The sequence below is a fragment of the Carcharodon carcharias genome, assembly GCF_017639515.1.
Source record: "Carcharodon carcharias isolate sCarCar2 chromosome 29 unlocalized genomic scaffold, sCarCar2.pri SUPER_29_unloc_5, whole genome shotgun sequence".
Taxonomy (NCBI): Eukaryota; Metazoa; Chordata; class Chondrichthyes; order Lamniformes; family Lamnidae; genus Carcharodon; species Carcharodon carcharias.
The window spans coordinates 788,271-811,954 of NW_024470678.1; the positions used below are offsets into that span (position 1 = coordinate 788,271).

The 23,684-nt window shown below is 55.6% G+C and overlaps 1 protein-coding gene across 1 annotated transcript in view; it reads left to right on the top strand.

Annotated features, from left to right (window-relative positions):
* LOC121274108 (glutamate receptor ionotropic, kainate 5-like) overlaps positions 1-23,684 on the top strand; it is a gene marked incomplete at its 3' end in the record, with an annotated part of 576,200 nt that overhangs the window by 191,501 nt on the left and 361,015 nt on the right. The window contains exons 8-9 of the mRNA XM_041181261.1: positions 4,607-4,759; positions 19,234-19,338. Coding sequence (XP_041037195.1) covers positions 4,607-4,759; positions 19,234-19,338 — 258 coding nt within the window. The remainder of the gene's footprint in view (positions 1-4,606; positions 4,760-19,233; positions 19,339-23,684) is intronic.

Here is a 23,684-nt window from a genome sequence, read left to right on the forward strand (position 1 = left end):
AGGAGAAACAGAAGAGGCTTCTGTGGGAGCAAAGCCTGTAACCTAATCTGTAGCTTGACGGCTCTGAGCATTTAGGCCAAATTCCAGGCCCTTTGCAGAGCTAGTTGACCTCATGAAGGGGTCTTATTTTCAGCCTAAACGCTCAGCGGTCATAATTCTGGAGCAAGTTCCCCCCGTGGGTCGATCACAAAGTTAAAACAGTTAACAGAACGTTGTGACTTTGGTGGAACATTCGACAACGTTTCGTGAAGTTTAGTTTGTGACATAAACAACGGCACCATTCAGCGCTGTTCGCTGGCAGGAGCTGGGATAGTCCTGAAGCGCTCCAGAGAGACAGCGCTGGTGGTGGAGAGCGCTGAGGGAGACTTGCGGGCTCTGCAGAGTGTGCAACATGGTGCCACTAGGGCGGAGGGGATGGTGAGAAGATCAGCAAGGCTACCGCAAAGCGGGACAGGGTCCCCACCGCTGGGAAAACAAGACCAAATCCTGGAAACAGCCCACCCAGTAATCCAGGAGTTAGGGTTACCGTTGTGGGGGGAGAATCATGCACCCAAAATCTGCAGATTTAAAGAGGCCAGAGTACCACTAGCACCACAAAAAAGGTCATGTTGTCAACCAGTGCAGGATTGGATCCAAACAGCCATTCAGACATCAGGTCAAGGTTAAATGAAGTGCACAGTATAGATGAGGCAGGAGTTACTGAGGCAGACGTTTATTCCCCACATAATCTGGAGAGCAGGAAAACTGAACCAATCACTGTTACCCTTTGAGTAAATGGAAAACCTGTTGTCATGGAGGTGAACACAGGAGCATCGAGCACAGAGGAGGGAGAAGAAGTCTTTCAATACCTCCAAGAAGGTAGCCAGCCATTGAGTTTGGGGAAAACCCGCTGCTCAGTTAAAAACAAATACAGGAGAAGCAGTACAGGCGAAAGGCATCACCTCTGTACCTGTCTCCTACAGGCAACAGACAGCCCAGCTGCCAATCATTGTTGTAACAGGTGAAGGACCTCACCTTCTGGGCTGTGATTGATTGAAAGAGATCAAACTAAGCTGGTCAGAACTTGCTCAGGTCAGGGGCTGGAGGAAGTCCAGAGTTGCTGAGAAACTCTGACAGGGCATCCTGAGATGAGTTGGGGGGAATTCCAGGGCCTACAAGCTAAAATAGATATGGACCCTGGTTTTTTAAGGCAAGACCTGTACCTTACACTCTAAGAGAAGAGGCAGATGTGGAATTATGTCATTTAGAGAAGCTAGGAATAATCCAGCCAGTCCAGTTTTCAGAGTGGTCAGCACCCATAGCCTCTAGGCTAAAACCGGACCAAACCATTCACATCTGCGGAGATTAAAAATTAATGTTGAAGAAGATTGTGAAATTAGACAAGTACCCAATCCCAAGGATTGAAGACCTGTACGCTAAACTCACAGGAGGAAGACCCGGCACTAAACTGGACATGACCTACGCGGAACAACAGCTCGAGTTGGACAACACGTCAAGAGACTATGTCAGCATGAACAGGCAGAAGGCCTGTACCGGTACACACGCCTCCCCTTCGGGGGGTGTCCTGTACCTGTTCAGTTTTCCAAAGAGCCATGGAAAGCTTACAGCAAAGGACCCCCCACCCCTTCACCCTGGGTTACAGTGCACCTCATCACAAGATCCACAGAAGCAGAGCATGCGGCAAATCTGGAAATGCTTCTGAAGAGATTTTTGGAGGCTGGAGTCCGTTTAAAAAGGAGTGCACCTTCCAAGCAAAGGAAGTTGCGTCTCTGGGGAATCGAGTGAATACCTAGGGGGTGCACCCATTAGAGGAGGAAGTCAGGTCAATCAGGTATGCACCCCCTCCTACCATGGAGCTCAAGTCTTTTATGGGCATAGTAAACTCTCACCATCAGTTTTTGCCTAGCCTACCTACTGTGATAGCCCCTTTACACTTCCTATTGAAGAAGAACCACAGATGGTCCAGGAAGGGACAGCAAGAGGAAGCCTTTGCTAGAGTTAAGAGGCTTTTACACTCGCTGTGTCTGCTAGCGCGCTATGACCCATCGAAAGAATTGACACTCACTTGCGGTGCATCTCCCTACAGAGGAGGGAGCAGCGTTGGCACACAAGATGGAGGATGGATCTGAAAGATCAACAGGATATGTATCCAGACCCTTTCTGCGGCTGAGAGTGGTTACTCACAAATTGAGAAAAGAAGCTTATCTATCGTATTTGGAGTAAAGAAGTTCCATCAGTATAGTCGACACTTCACCATAGTGTCAGATCACAAGCCACTGGTGGGGTAGTTTAGTGAAGGTAAGGCAATCCCACCGATAGCCTCTGCTGGAATTCACAGATAGGCTTTAATTTTGTCGGATTACAAGTACAATTTTATCCACCATCGGGGGGTGTATTAGCAAATGCACATGCCCTCAGTCATCTCCCTTTGGCCAATGGTATGACACATGTTCCAGTACCTCAAGAGGTAATACTCGCATTGAATTCCCTGGACTCCTCACCAGTCTACATGCGACAGATAGACCATTGGACAAATCGGGATCCAATTTTAGCAACAGTCCATGAATAGGTATAGCAGGGGTGGTAAAATGGCAAAGTCCCTGTTGAATTGAACCCATCCTTTGTACATCGATCTGAACTGTGTTGTCAAGATGGTATCTTGTGATGGGGAGCAAGAGTTGTTATCTCTGTGCAGGGAAGAGAACCATTACTGGAAGACCTTCACAGGGCACATCCTGGCATTTTGAAAACGAAGATGCTCACACGACATTACATCCGGTGACCAGGTGTAGACAGTGATATCGAGAAAATGGTGAAAGACTGTCTCCTGTGTCAGGAACAGCAGAAGTTGCCTGTTTCAGCTCCACTGCATCTGTGAGAGTGGCCTGGTTGACCCTTGGTTAGACTTACACACAGCCTGTGCCAGTCTATTTCTAGGTACCATGTTTCTGGTGATTATCGATGCACATTCCAAATGGATGGGCGTGTTTGAAATGAGATCACCTACTTGGTCTGCAACCATTACAGAACTGTGCCAGAGTTTCAGTGTTCACGGTTTACCTGAAGTTACTGTGTCAGACAATGGTACAGCTTTCACTCAGGCTGAATTCCAAAGACCCATGAACCAATTGGGATGAAACACACCAGAACAACATCTTATCCATCCCTCGTCCCATGGGTTAGCAGAAGGAGCAGTACAATCCTTTAAAACAGGCATGAAGAAACCATCAGAGGGAATGTTAGAAACACCAATTTCAAGATTCCTGTTCTGCTGTCAAACGGACACTGGTTTAACACCTTCAGAATTGTTAATGAGACGCTGACTTTGTGCGAGACTGAGACTAGTATTCCCTAGTGTAGAGGAGGAGGGAATGGTGGAGAGAAACCACAGGAGTTGCAAAGGGAACCATGACGTTCACTGTAAAGGTCGAGAGTTTTACTGTGGGAGAGACAGTTTCTGTACGAAATTTTGCAACTAGGCCGAGATTGGTCCCTGGTACAATCGCTCCTAAAACAGGACCCGTTACCATATCAAGTGGAAGTGGAAAAGGGGATTGTTAGGAAACACATGGATCATCTCAGATGTCGAGAAACTCTCCAACAACCAGTTAATCCACCTGAAATCCAAGCTGAAACTTTGACACTTGAGGGGCCAGATTGACAAAGAATCGACATACCCGATGTCTCTGCTGAAGTAAATGGTTCTGAACTGCCGGTGTCCAGGGATGTCCCTGAAGCTGCAGTTCCTGTGCCAGTCGATCCTGTGGAAGAACCTCCAGTTGGAGGGTTGCGTCACTCCACCCGAATCCGAAAACCTCCTCAAAGACAAAATTTAAAGTGACATGGACTGGATACAATATGGGCTGAGATGTTTTTGTAAGTAAGGAGGTAAAACAAAGTTAAAGGGGGAGGAATGTAGTAACTGTAAGTGAAACCATTTCTTACTGGTATGGGAGCCATGTGAATATTTAGACGAATCAGCTCTAAGTGCGGGGAATTTTCTGGGCTGAGCTGTTTTGTGTGGGTCTGGGAACAAGCATGTAGCTTCACCTGGAGTCTGTATATAAAGCTTAACAAGGAACCTGTCCTGAACCCCGAGTTTATTACGCTCTGTCTGTCTCCGTCTCTCTCTGTCTGTCTGTCTCTCCCTCATTCTGTCTCTCCTGTGTCTCTCTCTATGTCTCTTTGTCTCTCCCTCTTTCTCTCTCACTCTCTCTGTGTCTCTCACCCTCTCTCTTAATTGCTCTCTCTGTGTCTGTCACTCTTTCTCTCACTGTCCCTGTGTCTGCCCCTATCATTGTCTCTGTCTCTCTCCCCTCTCTTCTGTACGTGTGTGTCTCTCTCTCTCTCTGTGTCTCTGTCTCTCTCCGTGTCTCCACACACCCACCCCCATTTCTCCCCCTCTCTCTCTCTCTTTCTCTCTCTCCCTATCTCTCTGTCTCTGCCTCTCTCTCTCTCTCTCTCTCTCGGTGTCTCCAGCTGTATCTCTCACTATCTCCCTGTCATTCCCTCATGCTCTCTGTGACCCACTCGCTCTCGGGCTCTGTACCTTGCAGTGTTCCTTCAGTCCTTGTATTTCTGTGACAGCTCATGCCTCTGATTGCAGCTTCCCTCTGCACTGATGTTTGATGCAGTCCACGTGGTGGTGAATGCAGTCCGGGAGTTGAATCGCAGCCAAGAGATTGGTCTGAGACCCCTATCGTGTACAACCTCACAGATCTGGCAGCATGGGACCAGCCTCATGAACTACCTACGCACAGTGAGTATGGGCAGTGCCACAGATGGGGCCGGAGGGAATTGCCAGCGTTTCACACGGCTGGAAGAATAACCATATCAATGAATATAGTGGAAAGATTACTAGCACAAAACACTCATGAGGTGTGCCCCTGGTGAACTGTGTTCCTGGTGAGGTGTGCCCCTGGTGGGCTGTGTTCCTGGTGAGCTGTGTCCCTGGTGAGCTGTGTTCCTGGTGAGCTGTGTTCCTGGTGAGCTGTGTTCCTGGTGAGGTGTGTTCCTGGTGAGGTGTGTTCCTGGTGAGCAGTGTTCCTGGTGAGCTGTGTTCCTGGTGAGGTGTGTTCCTGGTAAGCAGTGTTCCTGGTGAGCAATGCTCCTGGTGAGCTATGCGCCTGGTTAACTGTGCCCCTGGTGAGCTGTGCTCCAGGTGAGCTGTGTTCCTGGTGAGCAATGCTCCTGGTGAGCAGTGTTCCTGGTGAGCTGTGCCCCTGGTGAGCAGTGTTCCTGGTGAGCTGTGTTCCTGGTGAGCTGTGTTCCTGGTGAGATGTGTTCCTGGTGAGCCGTGTTCCTGGTGAGCTGTGCCCCTGGTGAACAGTGTTCCTGGTGAGCTGTGTCCCTGGTGAGCTGTGTTCCTGGTGAGCTGTGTCCCTGGTGAGCTGTGTTCCTGTTGAGGTTTGCCCTTGGTGAGCTGTGTTCCTGGTGAGCTGTGTTCCTGGTGAGCTGTGTCCCTGGTGAGCAGTGTTCCTGGTGAGCAATGCTCCTGGTGAGCTATGCGACTGGTTAACTGTGCCCCTGGTGAGCTGTGCTCCAGGTGAGCTGTGTTCCTGGTGAGCAATGCTCCTGGTGAGCAGTGTTCCTGGTGAGCTGTGCCCCTGGTGAGCAGTGTTCCTGGTGAGCTGTGTTCCTGGTGAGCTGTGTTCCTGGTGAGATGTGTTCCTGGTGAGCCGTGTTCCTGGTGAGCTGTGCCCCTGGTGAACAGTGTTCCTGGTGAGCTGTGTCCCTGGTGAGCTGTGTTCCTGGTGAGCTGTGTCCCTGGTGAGCTGTGTTCCTGGTGAGCTGTGTTCCTGGTGAGCTGTGTTCCTGTTGAGGTTTGCCCTTGGTGAGCTGTGTTCCTGGTGAGCTGTGTTCCTGGTGAGCTGTGTCCCTGGTGAGCAGTGTTCCTGGTGAGCAATGCTCCTGGTGAGCTATGCGCCTGGTGAACTGTGCCCCTGGTGAGCTGTGCTCCAGGTGAGCAGTGTTCCTGGTGAGCAATGCTGCTGGTGAGCTGTGTTCCTGGTGAGCTGTGTTCCTGGTGAGCTGTGCTCCTGGTGAGCTGTGTTCCTGTTGAGGTTTGCCCTTGGTGAGCTGTGTTTCTGGTGACCTGTGCCCTTGGTGAGCTGTGTTCCTGGTGAGCTGTGTTCCTGGTGAGGTGTGCCCCTGGTGAGCTGTGTTCCTGGTGAGCTGTGTTCCTGGTGAGCTGTATTCCTGGTGAGCTGTGTTCCTGGTGAGCTGTGTTCCTGGTGAGCTGTGTTCCTGGTGAGCTGTGTTCCTGGTGAGCTGTATTCCTGGTGAGCTGTGTTCCTGGTGAGCTGTGTTCCTGGTGAGCTGTATTCCTGGTGAGTTGTGTTCCTGGTGAGCTGTGTTCCTGGTGAGCTGTGTTCCTGGTGAGCTGTGTTCATGGTGAGTTGTGTTCCTGGTGAGCTGTGCCCCTGGTAAGCTGTGCCCTTGGTGAGCTGTGTTCTGGGTGAGCTGTGTTCCCTGTGAGGTGTGTTTCCGGTGAGCTGTGTTCCTGGTGAGGTGTGCCCATGGTGAGCTGTGTTTCTGGTGAACAGTGTTCCTGGTGAGCTGTGTTCCTGGTGAGATGTGTTCCTGGTGAGCTGTGTTCCTGGTGAGCAGTGTTCCTGGTGAGCTGTGTTCCTGGTGAGCTGTGTTCCTGGTGAGGTGTGCCCCTGGTGAGCTGTGTTCCTGGTGAGCTGTGTTCATGGTGAGTTGTGTTCCTGGTGAGCTGTGCCCCTGGTGAGCTGTGCCCTTGGTGAGCTGTGTTCTGGGTGAGTTGTGTTCCCTGTGAGCTGTGTTCCCTGTGAGGTGTGTTCCCGGTGAGCTGTGTTCCTGGTGAGGTGTGCCCATGGTGAGCTGTGTTTCTGGTGAGCTGTGTTCCTGTTGAGGTTTGCCCTTGGTGAGCTGTGTTCCTGGTGAGCTGTGTTCCTGGTGAGCAATATTCCTGGTGAGCAATATTCCTGGTGAGCTGTGCCCTTGGTGAGCTGTGCCCTTGGTGAGTTGTGTTCCTGGTGAGCTGTGTTCCTGGTGAGCTGTGTTCCTGGTGAGCTGTGCTCCTGGTGAGGTGTGTTCCTGGTGAGCTGTGTTCCTGGTGAGCTGTGTTCCTGGTGAGCAGTGTTCCTGGTGAGCTGTGTTCCTGGTGAGCTATATTCCTGGTGAGTTGTGCCCTTGGTGAGCTGTGCCCTTGGTGAGCTGTGCCCCTGGTGAGCTGTGTTCCTGTTGAGGTTTGCCCTTGGTGAGCTGTGTTTCTGGTGACCTGTGCCCTTGGTGAGCTGTGTTCCTGGTGAGCTGTGTTCCTGGTGAGGTGTGCCCCTGGTGAGCTGTGTTCCTGGTGAGCTGTGTTCCTGGTGAGCTGTGTTCCTGGTGAGCTGTGTTCCTGGTGAGCTGTATTCCTGGTGAGTTGTGTTCCTGGTGAGCTGTGTTCCTGGTGAGCTGTGTTCCTGGTGAGCTGTGTTCATGGTGAGTTGTGTTCCTGGTGAGCTGTATTCCTGGTGAGTTGTGTTCCTGGTGAGCTGTGTTCCTGGTGAGCTGTGTTCCTGGTGAGCTGTGTTCATGGTGAGTTGTGTTCCTGGTGAGCTGTGCCCCTGGTAAGCTGTGCCCTTGGTGAGCTGTGTTCTGGGTGAGCTGTGTTCTGGGTGAGCTGTGTTCCCTGTGAGGTGTGTTTCCGGTGAGCTGTGTTCCTGGTGAGGTGTGCCCATGGTGAGCTGTGTTTCTGGTGAACAGTGTTCCTGGTGAGCTGTGTTCCTGGTGAGATGTGTTCCTGGTGAGCTGTGTTCCTGGTGAGCAGTGTTCCTGGTGAGCTGTGTTCCTGGTGAGCTGTGTTCCTGGTGAGGTGTGCCCCTGGTGAGCTGTGTTCCTGGTGAGCTGTGTTCATGGTGAGTTGTGTTCCTGGTGAGCTGTGCCCCTGGTGAGCTGTGCCCTTGGTGAGCTGTGTTCTGGGTGAGTTGTGTTCCCTGTGAGCTGTGTTCCCTGTGAGGTGTGTTCCCGGTGAGCTGTGTTCCTGGTGAGGTGTGCCCATGGTGAGCTGTGTTTCTGGTGAGCTGTGTTCCTGTTGAGGTTTGCCCTTGGTGAGCTGTGTTCCTGGTGAGCTGTGTTCCTGGTGAGCAATATTCCTGGTGAGCAATATTCCTGGTGAGCTGTGCCCTTGGTGAGCTGTGCCCTTGGTGAGTTGTGTTCCTGGTGAGCTGTGTTCCTGGTGAGCTGTGTTCCTGGTGAGCTGTGCTCCTGGTGAGGTGTGTTCCTGGTGAGCTGTGTTCCTGGTGAGCTGTGTTCCTGGTGAGCAGTGTTCCTGGTGAGCTGTGTTCCTGGTGAGCTATATTCCTGGTGAGTTGTGCCCTTGGTGAGCTGTGCCCTTGGTGAGCTGTGCCCCTGGTGAGCTGTGTTCCTGGTGAGCTGTGTTCCTGGTGAGCTGTGTTCCTGGTGAGGTGTGCCTCTGGTGAGCTGTGTTCCTGGTGAGGTGTGCCCATGGTGAGCTGTGTTTCTGGTGAGCTGTGTTCCTGTTGAGGTTTGCCCTTGGTGAGCTGTGTTCCTGGTGAGCTGTGTTCCTGGTGTGCAATATTCCTGGTGAGCAATATTCCTGGTGAGCTGTGCCCTTGGTGAGCTGTGCCCTTGGTGAGTTGTGTTCCTGGTGAGCTGTGTTCCTGGTGAGCTGTGTTCCTGGTGAGGTGTGTTCCTGGTGAGCAGTGTTCCTGGTGAGCTGTGTTCCTCGTGAGCTGTGTTCCTGGTGAGCAGTGTTCCTGGTGAGTTGTGCCCTTGGTGAGCTGTGCCCTTGGTGAGCTGTGCCCCTGGTGAGCTGTGTTCCTGGTGAGCTGTGTTCCTGGTGAGCTGTGTACATGGTGAGTTGTGTTTCTGTTGAGCTGTGCCCCTGGTGAGCTGTACCCTTGGTGAGCTGTGTTCCTGGTGAGGTTTGCCCTTGGTGAGCAGTGTTCCTGTTGAGGTTTGCCCTTGGTGAGCTGTGTTTCTGGTGACCTGTGCCCTTGGTGAGCTGTGTTCCTGGTGAGCTGTGTTCCTGGTGAGGTGTGCCCCTGGTGAGCTGTGTTCCTGATGAGCTGTGTTCCTGGTGAGCTGTATTCCTGGTGAGTTGTGTTCCTGGTGAGCTGTGTTCCTGATGAGCTGTGTTCATGGTGAGTTGTGTTCCTGGTGAGCTGTGCCCCTGGTAAGTTGTGCCCTTGGTGAGCTGTGTTCTGGGTGAGCTGTGTTCTGGGTGAGCTGTGTTCCCTGTGAGGTGTGTTTCCGGTGAGCTGTGTTCCTGGTGAGGTGTGCCCATGGTGAGCTGTGTTTCTGGTGAACTGTGTTCCTGGTGAGTTGTGTTCCTGGTGAGATGTGTTCCTGGTGAGATGTGTTCCTGGTGAGCTGTGTTCCTGGTGAGCTGTGTTCCTGGTGAGGTGTGCTCCTGGTGAGCTGTGTTCCTGGTGAGCTGTGTTCATGGTGAGTTGTGTTCCTGGTGAGCTGTGCCCCTGGTGAGCTGTGCCCTTGGTGAGCTGTGTTCTGGGTGAGTTGTGTTCCCTGTGAGCTGTGTTCCCTGTGAGGTGTGTTCCCGGTGAGCTGTGTTCCTGGTGAGGTGTGCCCATGGTGAGCTGTGTTTCTGGTGAGCTGTGTTCCTGTTGAGGTTTGCCCTTGGTGAGCTGTGTTCCTGGTGAGCTGTGTTCCTGGTGAGCAATATTCCTGGTGAGCAATATTCCTGGTGAGCTGTGCCCTTGGTGAGCTGTGCCCTTGGTGAGTTGTGTTCCTGGTGAGCTGTGTTCCTGGTGAGCTGTGTTCCTGGTGAGGTGTGTTCCTGGTGAGCAGTGTTCCTGGTGAGCTGTGTTCCTGGTGAGCTGTGTTCCTGGTGAGCAGTGTTCCTGGTGAGCTATATTCCTGGTGAGTTGTGCCCTTGGTGAGCTGTGCCCTTGGTGAGCTGTGCCCCTGGTGAGCTGTGTTCCTGGTGAGCTGTGTTCCTGGTGAGCTGTGTTCCTGGTGAGGTGTGCCCCTGGTGAGCTGGGTTCCTGTTGAGGTTTGCCCTTGGTGAGCTGTGTTCCTGGTGAGCTGTGTTCCTGGTGAGCAATATTCCTGGTGAGCAATATTCCTGGTGAGCTGTGCCCTTGGTGAGCTGTGCCTTTGGTGAGTTGTGTTCCTGGTGAGCTGTGTTCCTGGTGAGCTGTGTTCCTGGTGAGGTGTGTTCCTGGTGAGCAGTGTTCCTGGTGAGCTGTGTTCCTGGTGAGCAATATTCCTGGTGAGCAATATTCCTGGTGAGCTGTGCCCTTGGTGAGCTGTGCCCTTGGTGAGTTGTGTTCCTGGTGAGCTGTGTTCCTGGTGAGCTGTGTTCCTGGTGAGCTGTGCTCCTGGTGAGGTGTGTTCCTGGTGAGCTGTGTTCCTGATGAGCTGTGTTCCTGGTGAGCAGTGTTCCTGGTGAGCAGTGTTCCTGGTGAGCTATATTCCTGGTGAGTTGTGCCCTTGGTGAGCTGTGCCCTTGGTGAGCTGTGCCCCTGGTGAGCTGTGTTCCTGGTGAGCTGTGTTCCTGGTGAGCTGTGTTCCTGGTGAGGTGTGCCCCTGGTGAGCTGTGTTCCTGGTGAGGTGTGCCCATGGTGAGCTGTGTTTCTGGTGAGCTGTGTTCCTGTTGAGGTTTGCCCTTGGTGAGCTGTGTTCCTGGTGAGCTGTGTTCCTGGTGAGCAATATTCCTGGTGAGCAATATTCCTGGTGAGTTGTGCCCTTGGTGAGCTGTGCCCTTGGTGAGCTGTGCCCCTGGTGAGCTGTGTTCCTGGTGAGCTGTGTTCCTGGTGAGCTGTGTACATGGTGAGTTGTGTTCCTGTTGAGCTGTGCCCCTGGTGAGCTGTACCCTTGGTGAGCTGTGTTCCTGGTGAGGTTTGCCCTTGGTGAGCAGTGTTCCTGTTGAGGTTTGCCCTTGGTGAGCTGTGTTTCTGGTGACCTGTGCCCTTGGTGAGCTGTGTTCCTGGTGAGCTGTGTTCCTGGTGAGGTGTGCCCCTGGTGAGCTGTGTTCCTGATGAGCTGTGTTCCTGGTGAGCTGTATTCCTGGTGAGTTGTGTTCCTGGTGAACTGTGTTCCTGGTGAGCTGTGTTCATGGTGAGTTGTGTTCCTGGTGAGCTGTGCCCCTGGTAAGCTGTGCCCTTGGTGAGCTGTGTTCTGGGTGAGCTGTGTTCTGGGTGAGCTGTGTTCCCTGTGAGGTGTGTTTCCGGTGAGCTGTGTTCCTGGTGAGGTGTGCCCATGTTGAGCTGTGTTTCTGGTGAACTGTGTTCCTGGTGAGCTGTGTTCCTGGTGAGATGTGTTCCTGGTGAGATGTGTTCCTGGTGAGCTGTGTTCCTGGTGAGCAGTGTTCCTGGTGAGCTGTGTTCCTGGTGAGCTGTGTTCCTGGTGAGGTGTGCTCCTGGTGAGCTGTGTTCCTGGTGAGCTGTGTTCATGGTGAGTTGTGTTCCTGGTGAGCTGTGCCCCTGGTGAGCTGTGCCCTTGGTGAGCTGTGTTCTGGGTGAGTTGTGTTCCCTGTGAGCTGTGTTCCCTGTGAGGTGTGTTCCCGGTGAGCTGTGTTCCTGGTGAGGTGTGCCCATGGTGAGCTGTGTTTCTGGTGAGCTGTGTTCCTGTTGAGGTTTGCCCTTGGTGAGCTGTGTTCCTGGTGAGCTGTGTTCCTGGTGAGCAATATTCCTGGTGAGCAATATTCCTGGTGAGCTGTGCCCTTGGTGAGCTGTGCCCTTGGTGAGTTGTGTTCCTGGTGAGCTGTGTTCCTGGTGAGCTGTGTTCCTGGTGAGGTGTGTTCCTGGTGAGCTGTGTACATGGTGAGTTGTGTTCCTGTTGAGCTGTGCCCCTGGTGAGCTGTACCCTTGGTGAGCTGTGTTCCTGGTGAGGTTTGCCCTTGGTGAGCAGTGTTCCTGTTGAGGTTTGCCCTTGGTGAGCTGTGTTTCTGGTGACCTGTGCCCTTGGTGAGCTGTGTTCCTGGTGAGCTGTGTTCCTGGTGAGGTGTGCCCCTGGTGAGCTGTGTTCCTGATGAGCTGTGTTCCTGGTGAGCTGTATTCCTGGTGAGTTGTGTTCCTGGTGAACTGTGTTCCTGGTGAGCTGTGTTCATGGTGAGTTGTGTTCCTGGTGAGCTGTGCCCCTGGTAAGCTGTGCCCTTGGTGAGCTGTGTTCTGGGTGAGCTGTGTTCTGGGTGAGCTGTGTTCCCTGTGAGGTGTGTTTCCGGTGAGCTGTGTTCCTGGTGAGGTGTGCCCATGTTGAGCTGTGTTTCTGGTGAACTGTGTTCCTGGTGAGCTGTGTTCCTGGTGAGATGTGTTCCTGGTGAGATGTGTTCCTGGTGAGCTGTGTTCCTGGTGAGCAGTGTTCCTGGTGAGCTGTGTTCCTGGTGAGCTGTGTTCCTGGTGAGGTGTGCTCCTGGTGAGCTGTGTTCCTGGTGAGCTGTGTTCATGGTGAGTTGTGTTCCTGGTGAGCTGTGCCCCTGGTGAGCTGTGCCCTTGGTGAGCTGTGTTCTGGGTGAGTTGTGTTCCCTGTGAGCTGTGTTCCCTGTGAGGTGTGTTCCCGGTGAGCTGTGTTCCTGGTGAGGTGTGCCCATGGTGAGCTGTGTTTCTGGTGAGCTGTGTTCCTGTTGAGGTTTGCCCTTGGTGAGCTGTGTTCCTGGTGAGCTGTGTTCCTGGTGAGCAATATTCCTGGTGAGCAATATTCCTGGTGAGCTGTGCCCTTGGTGAGCTGTGCCCTTGGTGAGTTGTGTTCCTGGTGAGCTGTGTTCCTGGTGAGCTGTGTTCCTGGTGAGGTGTGTTCCTGGTGAGCAGTGTTCCTGGTGAGCTGTGTTCCTGGTGAGCTGTGTTCCTGGTGAGCAGTGTTCCTGGTGAGCTATATTCCTGGTGAGTTGTGCCCTTGGTGAGCTGTGCCCTTGGTGAGCTGTGCCCCTGGTGAGCTGTGTTCCTGGTGAGCTGTGTTCCTGGTGAGCTGTGTTCCTGGTGAGGTGTGCCCCTGGTGAGCTGGGTTCCTGTTGAGGTTTGCCCTTGGTGAGCTGTGTTCCTGGTGAGCTGTGTTCCTGGTGAGCAATATTCCTGGTGAGCAATATTCCTGGTGAGCTGTGCCTTGGTGAGCTGTGCCTTTGGTGAGTTGTGTTCCTGGTGAGCTGTGTTCCTGGTGAGGTGTGTTCCTGGTGAGCAGTGTTCCTGGTGAGCTGTGTTCCTGGTGAGCTGTGTTCCTGGTGAGCAGTGTTCCTGGTGAGCTATATTCCTGGTGAGTTGTGCCCTTGGTGAGATGTGCCCTTGGTGAGCTGTGCCCCTGGTGAGCTGTGTTCCTGGTGAGCTGTGTTCCTGGTGAGCTGTGTTCCTGGTGAGGTGTGCCCCTGGTGAGCTGTGTTCCTGGTGAGGTGTGCCCATGGTGAGCTGTGTTTCTGGTGAGCTGTGTTCCTGTTGAGGTTTGCCCTTGGTGAGCTGTGTTCCTGGTGAGCTGTGTTCCTGGTGAGCAATATTCCTGGTGAGCAATATTCCTGGTGAGCTGTGCCCTTGGTGAGCTGTGCCCTTGGTGAGTTGTGTTCCTGGTGAGCTGTGTTCCTGGTGAGCTGTGTTCCTGGTGAGGTGTGTTCCTGGTGAGCATTGTTCCTGGTGAGCTGTGTTCCTGGTGAGCTGTGTTCCTGGTGAGCAGTGTTCCTGGTGAGCTATATTCCTGGTGAGTTGTGCCCTTGGTGAGCTGTGCCCTTGGTGAGCTGTGCCCCTGGTGAGCTGTGTTCCTGGTGAGCTGTGTACATGGTGAGTTGTTTTCCTGTTGAGCTGTGCCCCTGGTGAGCTGTACCCTTGGTGAGCTGTGTTCCTGGTGAGGTTTGCCCTTGGTGAGCAGTGTTCCTGTTGAGGTTTGCCCTTGGTGAGCTGTGTTCCTGGTGAGATGTGTTACTGGTGAGCTGTGTTCCTGGTGAGCAGTGTTCCTGGTGAGCTGTGTTCCTGGTGAGCTGTGTTCCTGGTGAGGTGTGCTCCTGGTGAGCTGTGTTCCTGGTGAGCTGTGTTCATGGTGAGTTGTGTTCCTGGTGAGCTGTGCCCCTGGTGAGCTGTGCCCTTGGTGAGCTGTGTTCTGGGTGAGTTGTGTTCCCTGTGAGCTGTGTTCCCTGTGAGGTGTGTTCCCGGTGAGCTGTGTTCCTGGTGAGGTGTGCCCATGGTGAGCTGTGTTTCTGGTGAACAGTGTTCCTGGTGAGCTGTGTTCCTGGTGAGATGTGTTCCTGGTGAGCTGTGTTCCTGGTGAGCAGTGTTCCTGGTGAGCTGTGTTCCTGGTGAGCTGTGTTCCTGGTGAGGTGTGCCCCTGGTGAGCTGTGTTCCTGGTGAGCTGTGTTCATGGTGAGTTGTGTTCCTGGTGAGCTGTGCCCCTGGTGAGCTGTGCCCTTGGTGAGCTGTGTTCTGGGTGAGTTGTGTTCCCTGTGAGCTGTGTTCCCTGTGAGGTGTGTTCCCGGTGAGCTGTGTTCCTGGTGAGGTGTGCCCATGGTGAGCTGTGTTTCTGGTGAGCTGTGTTCCTGTTGAGGTTTGCCCTTGGTGAGCTGTGTTCCTGGTGAGCTGTGTTCCTGGTGAGCAATATTCCTGGTGAGCAATATTCCTGGTGAGCTGTGCCCTTGGTGAGCTGTGCCCTTGGTGAGTTGTGTTCCTGGTGAGCTGTGTTCCTGGTGAGCTGTGTTCCTGGTGAGGTGTGTTCCTGGTGAGCATTGTTCCTGGTGAGCAGTGTTCCTGGTGAGCTATATTCCTGGTGAGTTGTGCCCTTGGTGAGCTGTGCCCTTGGTGAGCTGTGCCCCAGGTGAGCTGTGTTCCTGGTGAGCTGTGTACATGGTGAGTTGTTTTCCTGTTGAGCTGTGCCCCTGGTGAGCTGTACCCTTGGTGAGCTGTGTTCCTGGTGAGGTTTGCCCTTGGTGAGCAGTGTTCCTGTTGAGGTTTGCCCTTGGTGAGCTGTGTTTCTGGTGACCTGTGCCCTTGGTGAGCTGTGTTCCTGGTGAGCTGTGTTCCTGGTGAGGTGTGCCCCTGGTGAGCTGTGTTCCTGATGAGCTGTGTTCCTGGTGAGCTGTATTCCTGGTGAGTTGTGTTCCTGGTGAGCTGTGTTCCTGGTGAGCTGTGTTCATGGTGAGTTGTGTTCCTGGTGAGCTGTGCCCCTGGTAAGCTGTGCCCTTGGTGAGCTGTGTTCTGGGTGAGCTGTGTTCTGGGTGAGCTGTGTTCCCTGTGAGGTGTGTTTCCGGTGAGCTGTGTTCCTGGTGAGGTGTGCCCATGTTGAGCTGTGTTTCTGGTGAACTGTGTTCCTGGTGAGCTGTGTTCCTGGTGAGATGTGTTCCTGGTGAGATGTGTTCCTGGTGAGCTGTGTTCCTGGTGAGCAGTGTTCCTGGTGAGCTGTGTTCCTGGTGAGCTGTGTTCCTGGTGAGGTGTGCTCCTGGTGAGCTGTGCCCTTGGTGAGCTGTGTTCTGGGTGAGTTGTGTTCCCTGTGAGCTGTGTTCCCTGTGAGGTGTGTTCCCGGTGAGCTGTGTTCCTGGTGAGGTGTGCCCATGGTGAGCTGTGTTTCTGGTGAGCTGTGTTCCTGTTGAGGTTTGCCCTTGGTGAGCTGTGTTCCTGGTGAGCTGTGTTCCTGGTGAGCAATATTCCTGGTGAGCAATATTCCTGGTGAGCTGTGCCCTTGGTGAGCTGTGCCCTTGGTGAGTTGTGTTCCTGGTGAGCTGTGTTCCTGGTGAGCTGTGTTCCTGGTGAGGTGTGTTCCTGGTGAGCAGTGTTCCTGGTGAGCTGTGTTCCTGGTGAGCTGTGTTCCTGGTGAGCAGTGTTCCTGGTGAGCTATATTCCTGGTGAGTTGTGCCCTTGGTGAGCTGTGCCCCTGGTGAGCTGTGCCCCTGGTGAGCTGTGTTCCTGGTGAGCTGTGTTCCTGGTGAGCTGTGTTCCTGGTGAGGTGTGCCCCTGGTGAGCTGGGTTCCTGTTGAGGTTTGCCCTTGGTGAGCTGTGTTCCTGGTGAGCTGTGTTCCTGGTGAGCAATATTCCTGGTGAGCAATATTCCTGGTGAGCTGTGCCTTGGTGCGCTGTGCCTTTGGTGAGTTGTGTTCCTGGTGAGCTGTGTTCCTGGTGAGCTGTGTTCCTGGTGAGCAGTGTTCCTGGTGAGCTGTGTTCCTGGTGAGCTGTGTTCCTGGTGAGGTGTGCTCCTGGTGAGCTGTGCCCTTGGTGAGCTGTGTTCTGGGTGAGTTGTGTTCCCTGTGAGCTGTGTTCCCTGTGAGGTGTGTTCCCGGTGAGCTGTGTTCCTGGTGAGGTGTGCCCATGGTGAGCTGTGTTTCTGGTGAGCTGTGTTCCTGTTGAGGTTTGCCCTTGGTGAGCTGTGTTCCTGGTGAGCTGTGTTCCTGGTGAGCAATATTCCTGGTGAGCAATATTCCTGGTGAGCTGTGCCCTTGGTGAGCTGTGCCCTTGGTGAGTTGTGTTCCTGGTGAGCTGTGTTCCTGGTGAGCTGTGTTCCTGGTGAGGTGTGTTCCTGGTGAGCAGTGTTCCTGGTGAGCTGTGTTCCTGGTGAGCTGTGTTCCTGGTGAGCAGTGTTCCTGGTGAGCTATATTCCTGGTGAGTTGTGCCCTTGGTGAGCTGTGCCCCTGGTGAGCTGTGCCCCTGGTGAGCTGTGTTCCTGGTGAGCTGTGTTCCTGGTGAGCTGTGTTCCTGGTGAGGTGTGCCCCTGGTGAGCTGGGTTCCTGTTGAGGTTTGCCCTTGGTGAGCTGTGTTCCTGGTGAGCTGTGTTCCTGGTGAGCAATATTCCTGGTGAGCAATATTCCTGGTGAGCTGTGCCTTGGTGCGCTGTGCCTTTGGTGAGTTGTGTTCCTGGTGAGCTGTGTTCCTGGTGAGCTGTGTTCCTGGTGAAGTGTGTTCCTGGTGAGCAGTGTTCCTGGTGAGCTGTGTTCCTGGTGAGCAGTGTTCCTGGTGAGCTATATTCCTGGTGAGTTGTGCCCTTGGTGAGATGTGCCCTTGGTGAGCTGTGCCCCTGGTGAGCTGTGTTCCTGGTGAGCTGTGTTCCTGGTGAGCTGTGTTCCTGGTGAGGTGTGCCCCTGGTGAGCTGTGTTCCTGGTGAGGTGTGCCCATGGTGAGCTGTGTTTCTGGTGAGCTGTGTTCCTGTTGAGGTTTGCCCTTGGTGAGCTGTGTTCCTGGTGAGCTGTGTTCCTGGTGAGCAATATTCCTGGTGAGCAATATTCCTGGTGAGCTGTGCCCTTGGTGAGCTGTGCCCTTGGTGAGTTGTGTTCCTGGTGAGCTGTGTTCCTGGTGAGCTGTGTTCCTGGTGAGGTGTGTTCCTGGTGAGCAGTGTTCCTGGTGAGCTGTGTTCCTGGTGAGCTGTGTTCCTGGTGAGCAGTGTTCCTGGTGAGCTATATTCCTGGTGAGTTGTGCCCTTGGTGAGCTGTGCCCTTGGTGAGCTGTGGCCCTGGTGAGCTGTGTTCCTGGTGAGCTGTGTTCCTGGTGAGGTGTGCCCCTGGTGAGCTGTGTTCCTGGTGAGCTGTATTCCAATGAGCTGTGTTCTGGGTGAGCTGTGTTCCCTGTGAGCTGTGTTCCCTGTGAGCTGTGTTCCCTGTGAGGTGTGTTCCCGGTGAGCTGTGTTCCTGGTGAGGTGTGCCCCTGGTGAGGTGTGCCCCTGGTGAGCTGTGTTCCTGGTGAGCTGTATTCCAATGAGCTGTGTTCTGGGTGAGCTGTGTTCCCTGTGAGCTGTGTTCCCTGTGAGGTGTGTTCCCGGTGAGCTGTGTTCCTGGTGAGGTGTGCCCATGGTGAGCTGTGTTTCTGGTGAACTGTGTTCCTGGTGAGCTGTTTTCCTGGTGAGATGTGTTCCTGGTGAGCTGTGTTCCTGGTGAGCTGTGTTCCTGGTGAGCAGTGTTCCTGGTGAGCTGTGTTCCTGGTGAGCAGTGTTCCTGGTGAGCTGTGTTCCTGGTGAGTTGTGCCCTTGGTGAACTGTGTTCCTGGTGAGCTGTGTTCCTGGTGAGTTGTGCCCTTGGTGAGCTGCGTCCCTGGTGATCTGTGTTCCTGGTGAGCTGTGTTCCTGGTGAGCTGTTCCTGGTGAGATGTGTTCCTGTTTGTCTGTAGTGTTCCTGGTGAGTTCTGGCTCTGATCTGGATTGTGTGTGTACACACCCACACCCGTTATTCATGTCAAATCTCTACTTTGAGACTGAGAAGGAGCTGGTGAATACTGAGGTCTGTCGGCAGTGATAACTCACTGGCGATATTCTGCTGTCTGATGTTTCTCATTCTCTCCCGACACATGCACCTCAGTTTGTCTCATATTTCCACATGTATTTTTATTCTTTCCCTGTCTCTCTTTCTTTTGCCCTCTTCTCCTGCTTTCCCTCCCTTTCTCTCTCGTTCACTTGTTTGTTCACTCTCTGTCACTTTCTGTTTCTCTTTCTCTCTCCCTCTTTATCCCTCTGCCTCTGCCTCCCTCTCTCTCTCCCCCTGTCTCTCTCTCTCTCTCCCCTTGTTTATCTCTCTCTCTCCCCCTGTCTCTCTCTCTCCCCCTGTCTCTCTCTCTCTCTCTCCCCCTGTCTCTCTCTCTCCCCCTGTCTCTCTCTCTCTCTCTCCCCGTCTCTCTCTCTCTCTCCCCCCCGTCTCTCTCTCTCTGCCCTTGTTTCTCTCTCTCTCTCACCCCCTGTCTCTCTCTCTCTCTCTCCCCCTGTCTCTCTCTCTCTCTCTCTCTCCCCTATCTCTCTCTCCCTCTCCCCCTGTCTCTCCCTCTCTCCTGCCCCTTTCCTTTCACTCTTTCCCTCTCCCTATATGTCTCACTCCCTCTCTTCTTCTCTGGCTCTCTCCCTCCCTGCTCCTTCTCCCTGTCCCTCTCACTGCCTCCCTGTCTCCATCCCTCTCTCTCTCTCTCTCTCTTTCACACTCTATTTCTCTCCCCCAATCTCCCTCTCTCTCTCTGCCACTCACACTCTTTTTCTGTCTCTCTCTCCCCCGTCATTCCCTCCCTCTCTCTCCCTTTCTCCATCCCTCCTTCTCCCTTTCTCTGTCTCTCTCTATCCCTCACTCTCTCTGTCTCTATCTCTCCCCTGTCCTTCGCTCCCTCCCTCTCTACCTCCTTCCTTCTCTATCTCTCTCTCTTTCTCTCACTCTTTCTCTCTCCCTGTCTCTCTCTCTCTCTCCCTCTCTCCACACACTCTCTCTCGCTTTCTGTCTATGTCACTCACACTCCCTCTCTCTCTTTCTTTCTGTCTCACTCTCTCCCTCCTCATGGCCCCCTTTCTCTCTCTCTCGTTCCCTCCCTCTCTCTCCCTCTCCCTCCATCTCTCTCTCTCTCTATCTCCCCCCCTCCCCCGCTCTCTCTATCTTGCTGATGCTAGGTGGAGTATGAAGGACTGACAGGCCGAGTGGAATTTAACAGTAAGGGCCAGAGGATGAATTACACTCTGCGGATTCTCGAGCAGGGGAAGATTGGTCTCAAACAGGTAGGAGCATGGGTGGGATGAGGGGGTCATGTTGGGAGAGGGGGTCTTGGGGGCTAGAGGGGGGTTTGGGGGAGAGTGGATTTGGGGGGAATAGGGTTTGGGGGGAGAGGGTATTCTGGGGCGAGAGGGGGTTCGGGTGGGTAATCGCGGAGACGGTGGGGGGTGGGGGGGGAGAGTGAGATACTGGGAGCGTCTTCCAGTGATCAGGTCTCCACTTTACTTCTTGATGGTAGGAAAAATGGATTTCATTCTTATCTCTGCCCCAACCCACAATCCCAAAACCTGAAGGTGCTGACTCTCTCTCCCCCTCCCCTGAAGGTGCTGACTCTCTCTCCCCCTCCCCTGAAGGTGCTGACTCTCTCTCCCCCTCCCCTGAAGGTGCTGACTCTCTCTCCCCCTCCCCTGAAGGTGCTGACTCTCTCTCCCCCTCCCCTGAAGGTGCTGACTCTCTCTCCCCCTCCCCTGAAGGTGCTGACTCTCTCTCCCCCTCCCCTGAAGGTGCTGACTCTCTCTCCCCCTCCCCCTCCCCTGAAGGTGCTGACTCTCTCTCCCCCTCCCCTGAAGGTGCTGACTCTCTCTCCCCCTCCCCTGAAGGTGCTGACTCTCTCTCCCCCTCCCCTGAAGGTGCTGACTCTCTCTCCCCCTCCCCCTCCCCTGAAGGTGCTGACTCTCTCTCCCCCTCCCCTGAAGGTGCTGACTCTCTCTCCCCCTCCCCTGAAGGTGCTGACTCTCTCTCCCCCTCCCCTGAAGGTGCTGACTCTCTCTCCCCCTCCCCCTCCCCTGAAGGTGCTGACTCTCTCTCCCCCTCCCCTGAAGGTGCTGACTCTCTCTCCCCCTCCCCTGAAGGTGCTGACTCTCTCTCCCCCTCCCCTGAAGGTGCTGACTCTCTCTCCCCCTCCCCTGAAGGTGCTGACTCTCTCTCCCCCTCCCCTGAAGGTGCTGACTCTCTCTCCCCCTCCCCTGAAGGTGCTGACTCTCTCTCCCCCTCCCCCTCCCCTGAAGGTGCTGACTCTCTCTCCCCCTCCCCTGAAGGTGCTGACTCCCCCTCCCCCTCCCCTGAAGGTGCTGACTCTCTCTCCCCCTCCCCTGAAGGTGCTGACTCTCTCTCCCCCTCCCCTGAAGGTGCTGACTCTCTCTCCCCCTCCCCTGAAGGTGCTGACTCTCTCTCCCCCTCCCCTGAAGGTGCTGACTCTCTCTCCCCCTCCCCTGAAGGTGCTGACTCTCTCTCCCCCTCCCCCTCCCCTGAAGGTGCTGACTCTCTCTCCCCCTCCCCTGAAGGTGCTGACTCTCTCTCCCCCTCCCCTGAAGGTGCTGACTCTCTCTCCCCCTCCCCTGAAGGTGCTGACTCTCTCTCCCCCTCCCCTGAAGGTGCTGACTCTCTCTCCCCCTCCCCTGAAGGTGCTGACTCTCTCTCCCCCTCCCCCTCCCCTGAAGGTGCTGACTCTCTCTCCCCCCTCCCCCTCCCCTGAAGGTGCTGACTCTCTCTCCCCCTCCCCTGAAGGTGCTGACTCTCTCTCCCCCTCCCCTGAAGGTGCTGACTCTCTCTCTCCCCCTCCCCTGAAGGTGCTGACTCTCTCTCCCCCTCCCCTGAAGGTGCTGACTCTCTCTCCCCCTCCCCCTCCCCTGAAGGTGCTGACTCTCCCTCCCCCTCCCCCTCCCCTGAAGGTGCTGACTCTCTCTCCCCCTCCCCTGAAGGTGCTGACTCTCTCTCCCCCTCCCCTGAAGGTGCTGACTCTCTCTCCCCCTCCCCCTCCCCTGAAGGTGCTGACTCTCTCTCCCCCTCCCCTGAAGGTGCTGACTCTCTCTCCCCCTCCCCTGAAGGTGCTGACTCTCTCTCCCCCTCCCCTGAAGGTGCTGACTCTCTCTCCCCCCTCCCCCTCCCCTGAAGGTGCTGACTCTCTCTCCCCCTCCCCCTCCCCTGAAGGTGCTGACTCTCTCTCCCCCTCCCCCTCCCCTGAAGGTGCTGACTCTCTCTCCCCCTCCCCCTCCCCTGAAGGTGCTGACTCTCTCTCCCCCTCCCCCTCCCCTGAAGGTGCTGACTCTCTCTCCCCCTCCCCCTCCCCTGAAGGTGCTGACTCTCCCTCCCCCTCCCCCTCCCCTGAAGGTGCTGACTCTCTCTCCCCCTCCCTGAAGGTGCTGACTCTCTCTCCCCCTCCCCTGAAGGTGCTGACTCTCTCTCCCCCTCCCCCTCCCCTGAAGGTGCTGACTCTCTCTCCCCCTCCCCTGAAGGTGCTGACTCTCTCTCCCCCTCCCCTGAAGGTGCTGACTCTCTCTCCCCCTCCCCTGAAGGTGCTGACTCTCTCTCCCCTCCCCCTCCCCTGAAGGTGCTGACTCTCTCTCCCCCTCCCCTGAAGGTGCTGACTCTCTCTCCCCCTCCCCCTCCCCTGAAGGTGCTGACTCTCTCTCCCCCTCCCCTGAAGGTGCTGACTCTCTCTCCCCCTCCCCTGAAGGTGCTGACTCTCTCTCCCCCTCCCCTGAAGGTGCTGACTCTCTCTCCCCCTCCCCTGAAGGTGCTGACTCTCTCTCCCCCTCCCCTGAAGGTGCTGACTCTCTCTCCCCCTCCCCTGAAGGTGCTGACTCTCTCTCCCCCTCCCCCTCCCCTGAAGGTGCTGACTCTCTCTCCCCCTCCCCCTCCCCTGAAGGTGCTGACTCTCTCTCCCCCTCCCCTGAAGGTGCTGACTCTCTCTCCCCCTCCCCCTCCCCTGAAGGTGCTGACTCTCTCTCCCCCTCCCCTGAAGGTGCTGACTCTCTCTCCCCCTCCCCCTCCCCTGAAGGTGCTGACTCTCTCTCCCCCTCCCCCTCCCCTGAAGGTGCTGACTCTCTCTCCCCCTCCCCCTCCCCTGAAGGTGCTGACTCTCTCTCCCCCTCCCCTGAAGGTGCTGACTCTCTCTCCCCCTCCCCTGAAGGTGCTGACTCTCTCTCCCCCTCCCCTGAAGGTGCTGACTCTCTCTCCCCCTCCCCTGAAGGTGCTGACTCTCTCTCCCCCTCCCCTGAAGGTGCTGACACTCTCTCCCCCTCCCCCTCCCCTGAAGGTGCTGACTCTCTCTCCCCCTCCCCTGAAGGTGCTGACTCTCTCTCCCCCTCCCCTGAAGGTGCTGACTCTCTCTCCCCCTCCCCCTCCCCTGAAGGTGCTGACTCTCTCTCCCCCTCCCCTCCCCTGAAGGTGCTGACTCTCTCTCCCCCTCCCCCTCCCCTGAAGGTGCTGACTCTCTCTCCCCCTCCCCCTCCCCTGAAGGTGCTGACTCTCTCTCCCCCTCCCCCTCCCCTGAAGGTGCTGACTCTCTCTCCCCCTCCCCTGAAGGTGCTGACTCTCTCCTCCCCCTCCCCTGAAGGTGCTGACTCTCTCTCCCCCTCCCCCTCCCCTGAAGGTGCTGACTCTCTCTCCCCCTCCCCTGAAGGTGCTGACTCTCTCTCTCCCCCTCCCCTGAAGGTGCTGACTCTCTCTCCCCCTCCCCCTCCCCTGAAGGTGCTGACTCTCTCTCCCCCTCCCCCTCCCCTGAAGGTGCTGACTCTCTCTCCCCCTCCCCTGAAGGTGCTGACTCTCTCTCCCCCTCCCCCTCCCCTGAAGGTGCTGACTCTCTCTCCCCCTCCCCCTCCCCTGAAGGTGCTGACTCTCTCTCCCCCTCCCCCTCCCCTGAAGGTGCTGACTCTCTCTCCCCCTCCCCTGAAGGTGCTGACTCTCTCTCCCCCTCCCCTGAAGGTGCTGACTCTCTCTCCCCCTCCCCCTACCCTGAAGGTGCTGACTCTCTCTCCCCCTCCCCCTCCCCTGAAGGTGCTGACTCTCTCTCCCCCTCCCCTGAAGGTGCTGACTCTCTCTCCCCCTCCCCTGAAGGTGCTGACTCTCTCTCCCCCTCCCCTGAAGGTGCTGACTCTCTCTCCCCCTCCCCCTCCCCTGAAGGTGCTGACTCTCTCTCCTCCCCCTCCCCTGAAGGTGCTGACTCTCTCTCCCCCTCCCCTGAAGGTGCTGACTCTCTCTCCCCCTCCCCTGAAGGTGCTGACTCTCTCTCCCCCTCCCCTGAAGGTGCTGACTCTCTCTCCCCCTCCCCTGAAGGTGCTGACTCTCTCTCCCCCTCCCCCTACCCTGAAGGTGCTGACTCTCTCTCCCCCCCCCCCTCCCCTGAAGGTGCTGACTCTCTCTCCCCCTCCCCTGAAGGTGCTGACTCTCTCTCCCCCTCCCCTGAAGGTGCTGACTCTCTCTCCCCCTCCCCTGAAGGTGCTGACTCTCTCTCCCCCTCCCCCTCCCCTGAAGGTGCTGACTCTCTCTCCCCCTCCCCTGAAGGTGCTGACTCTCTCTCCCCCTCCCCTGAAGGTGCTGACTCTCTCTCCCTTCCCCCTCCCCTGAAGGT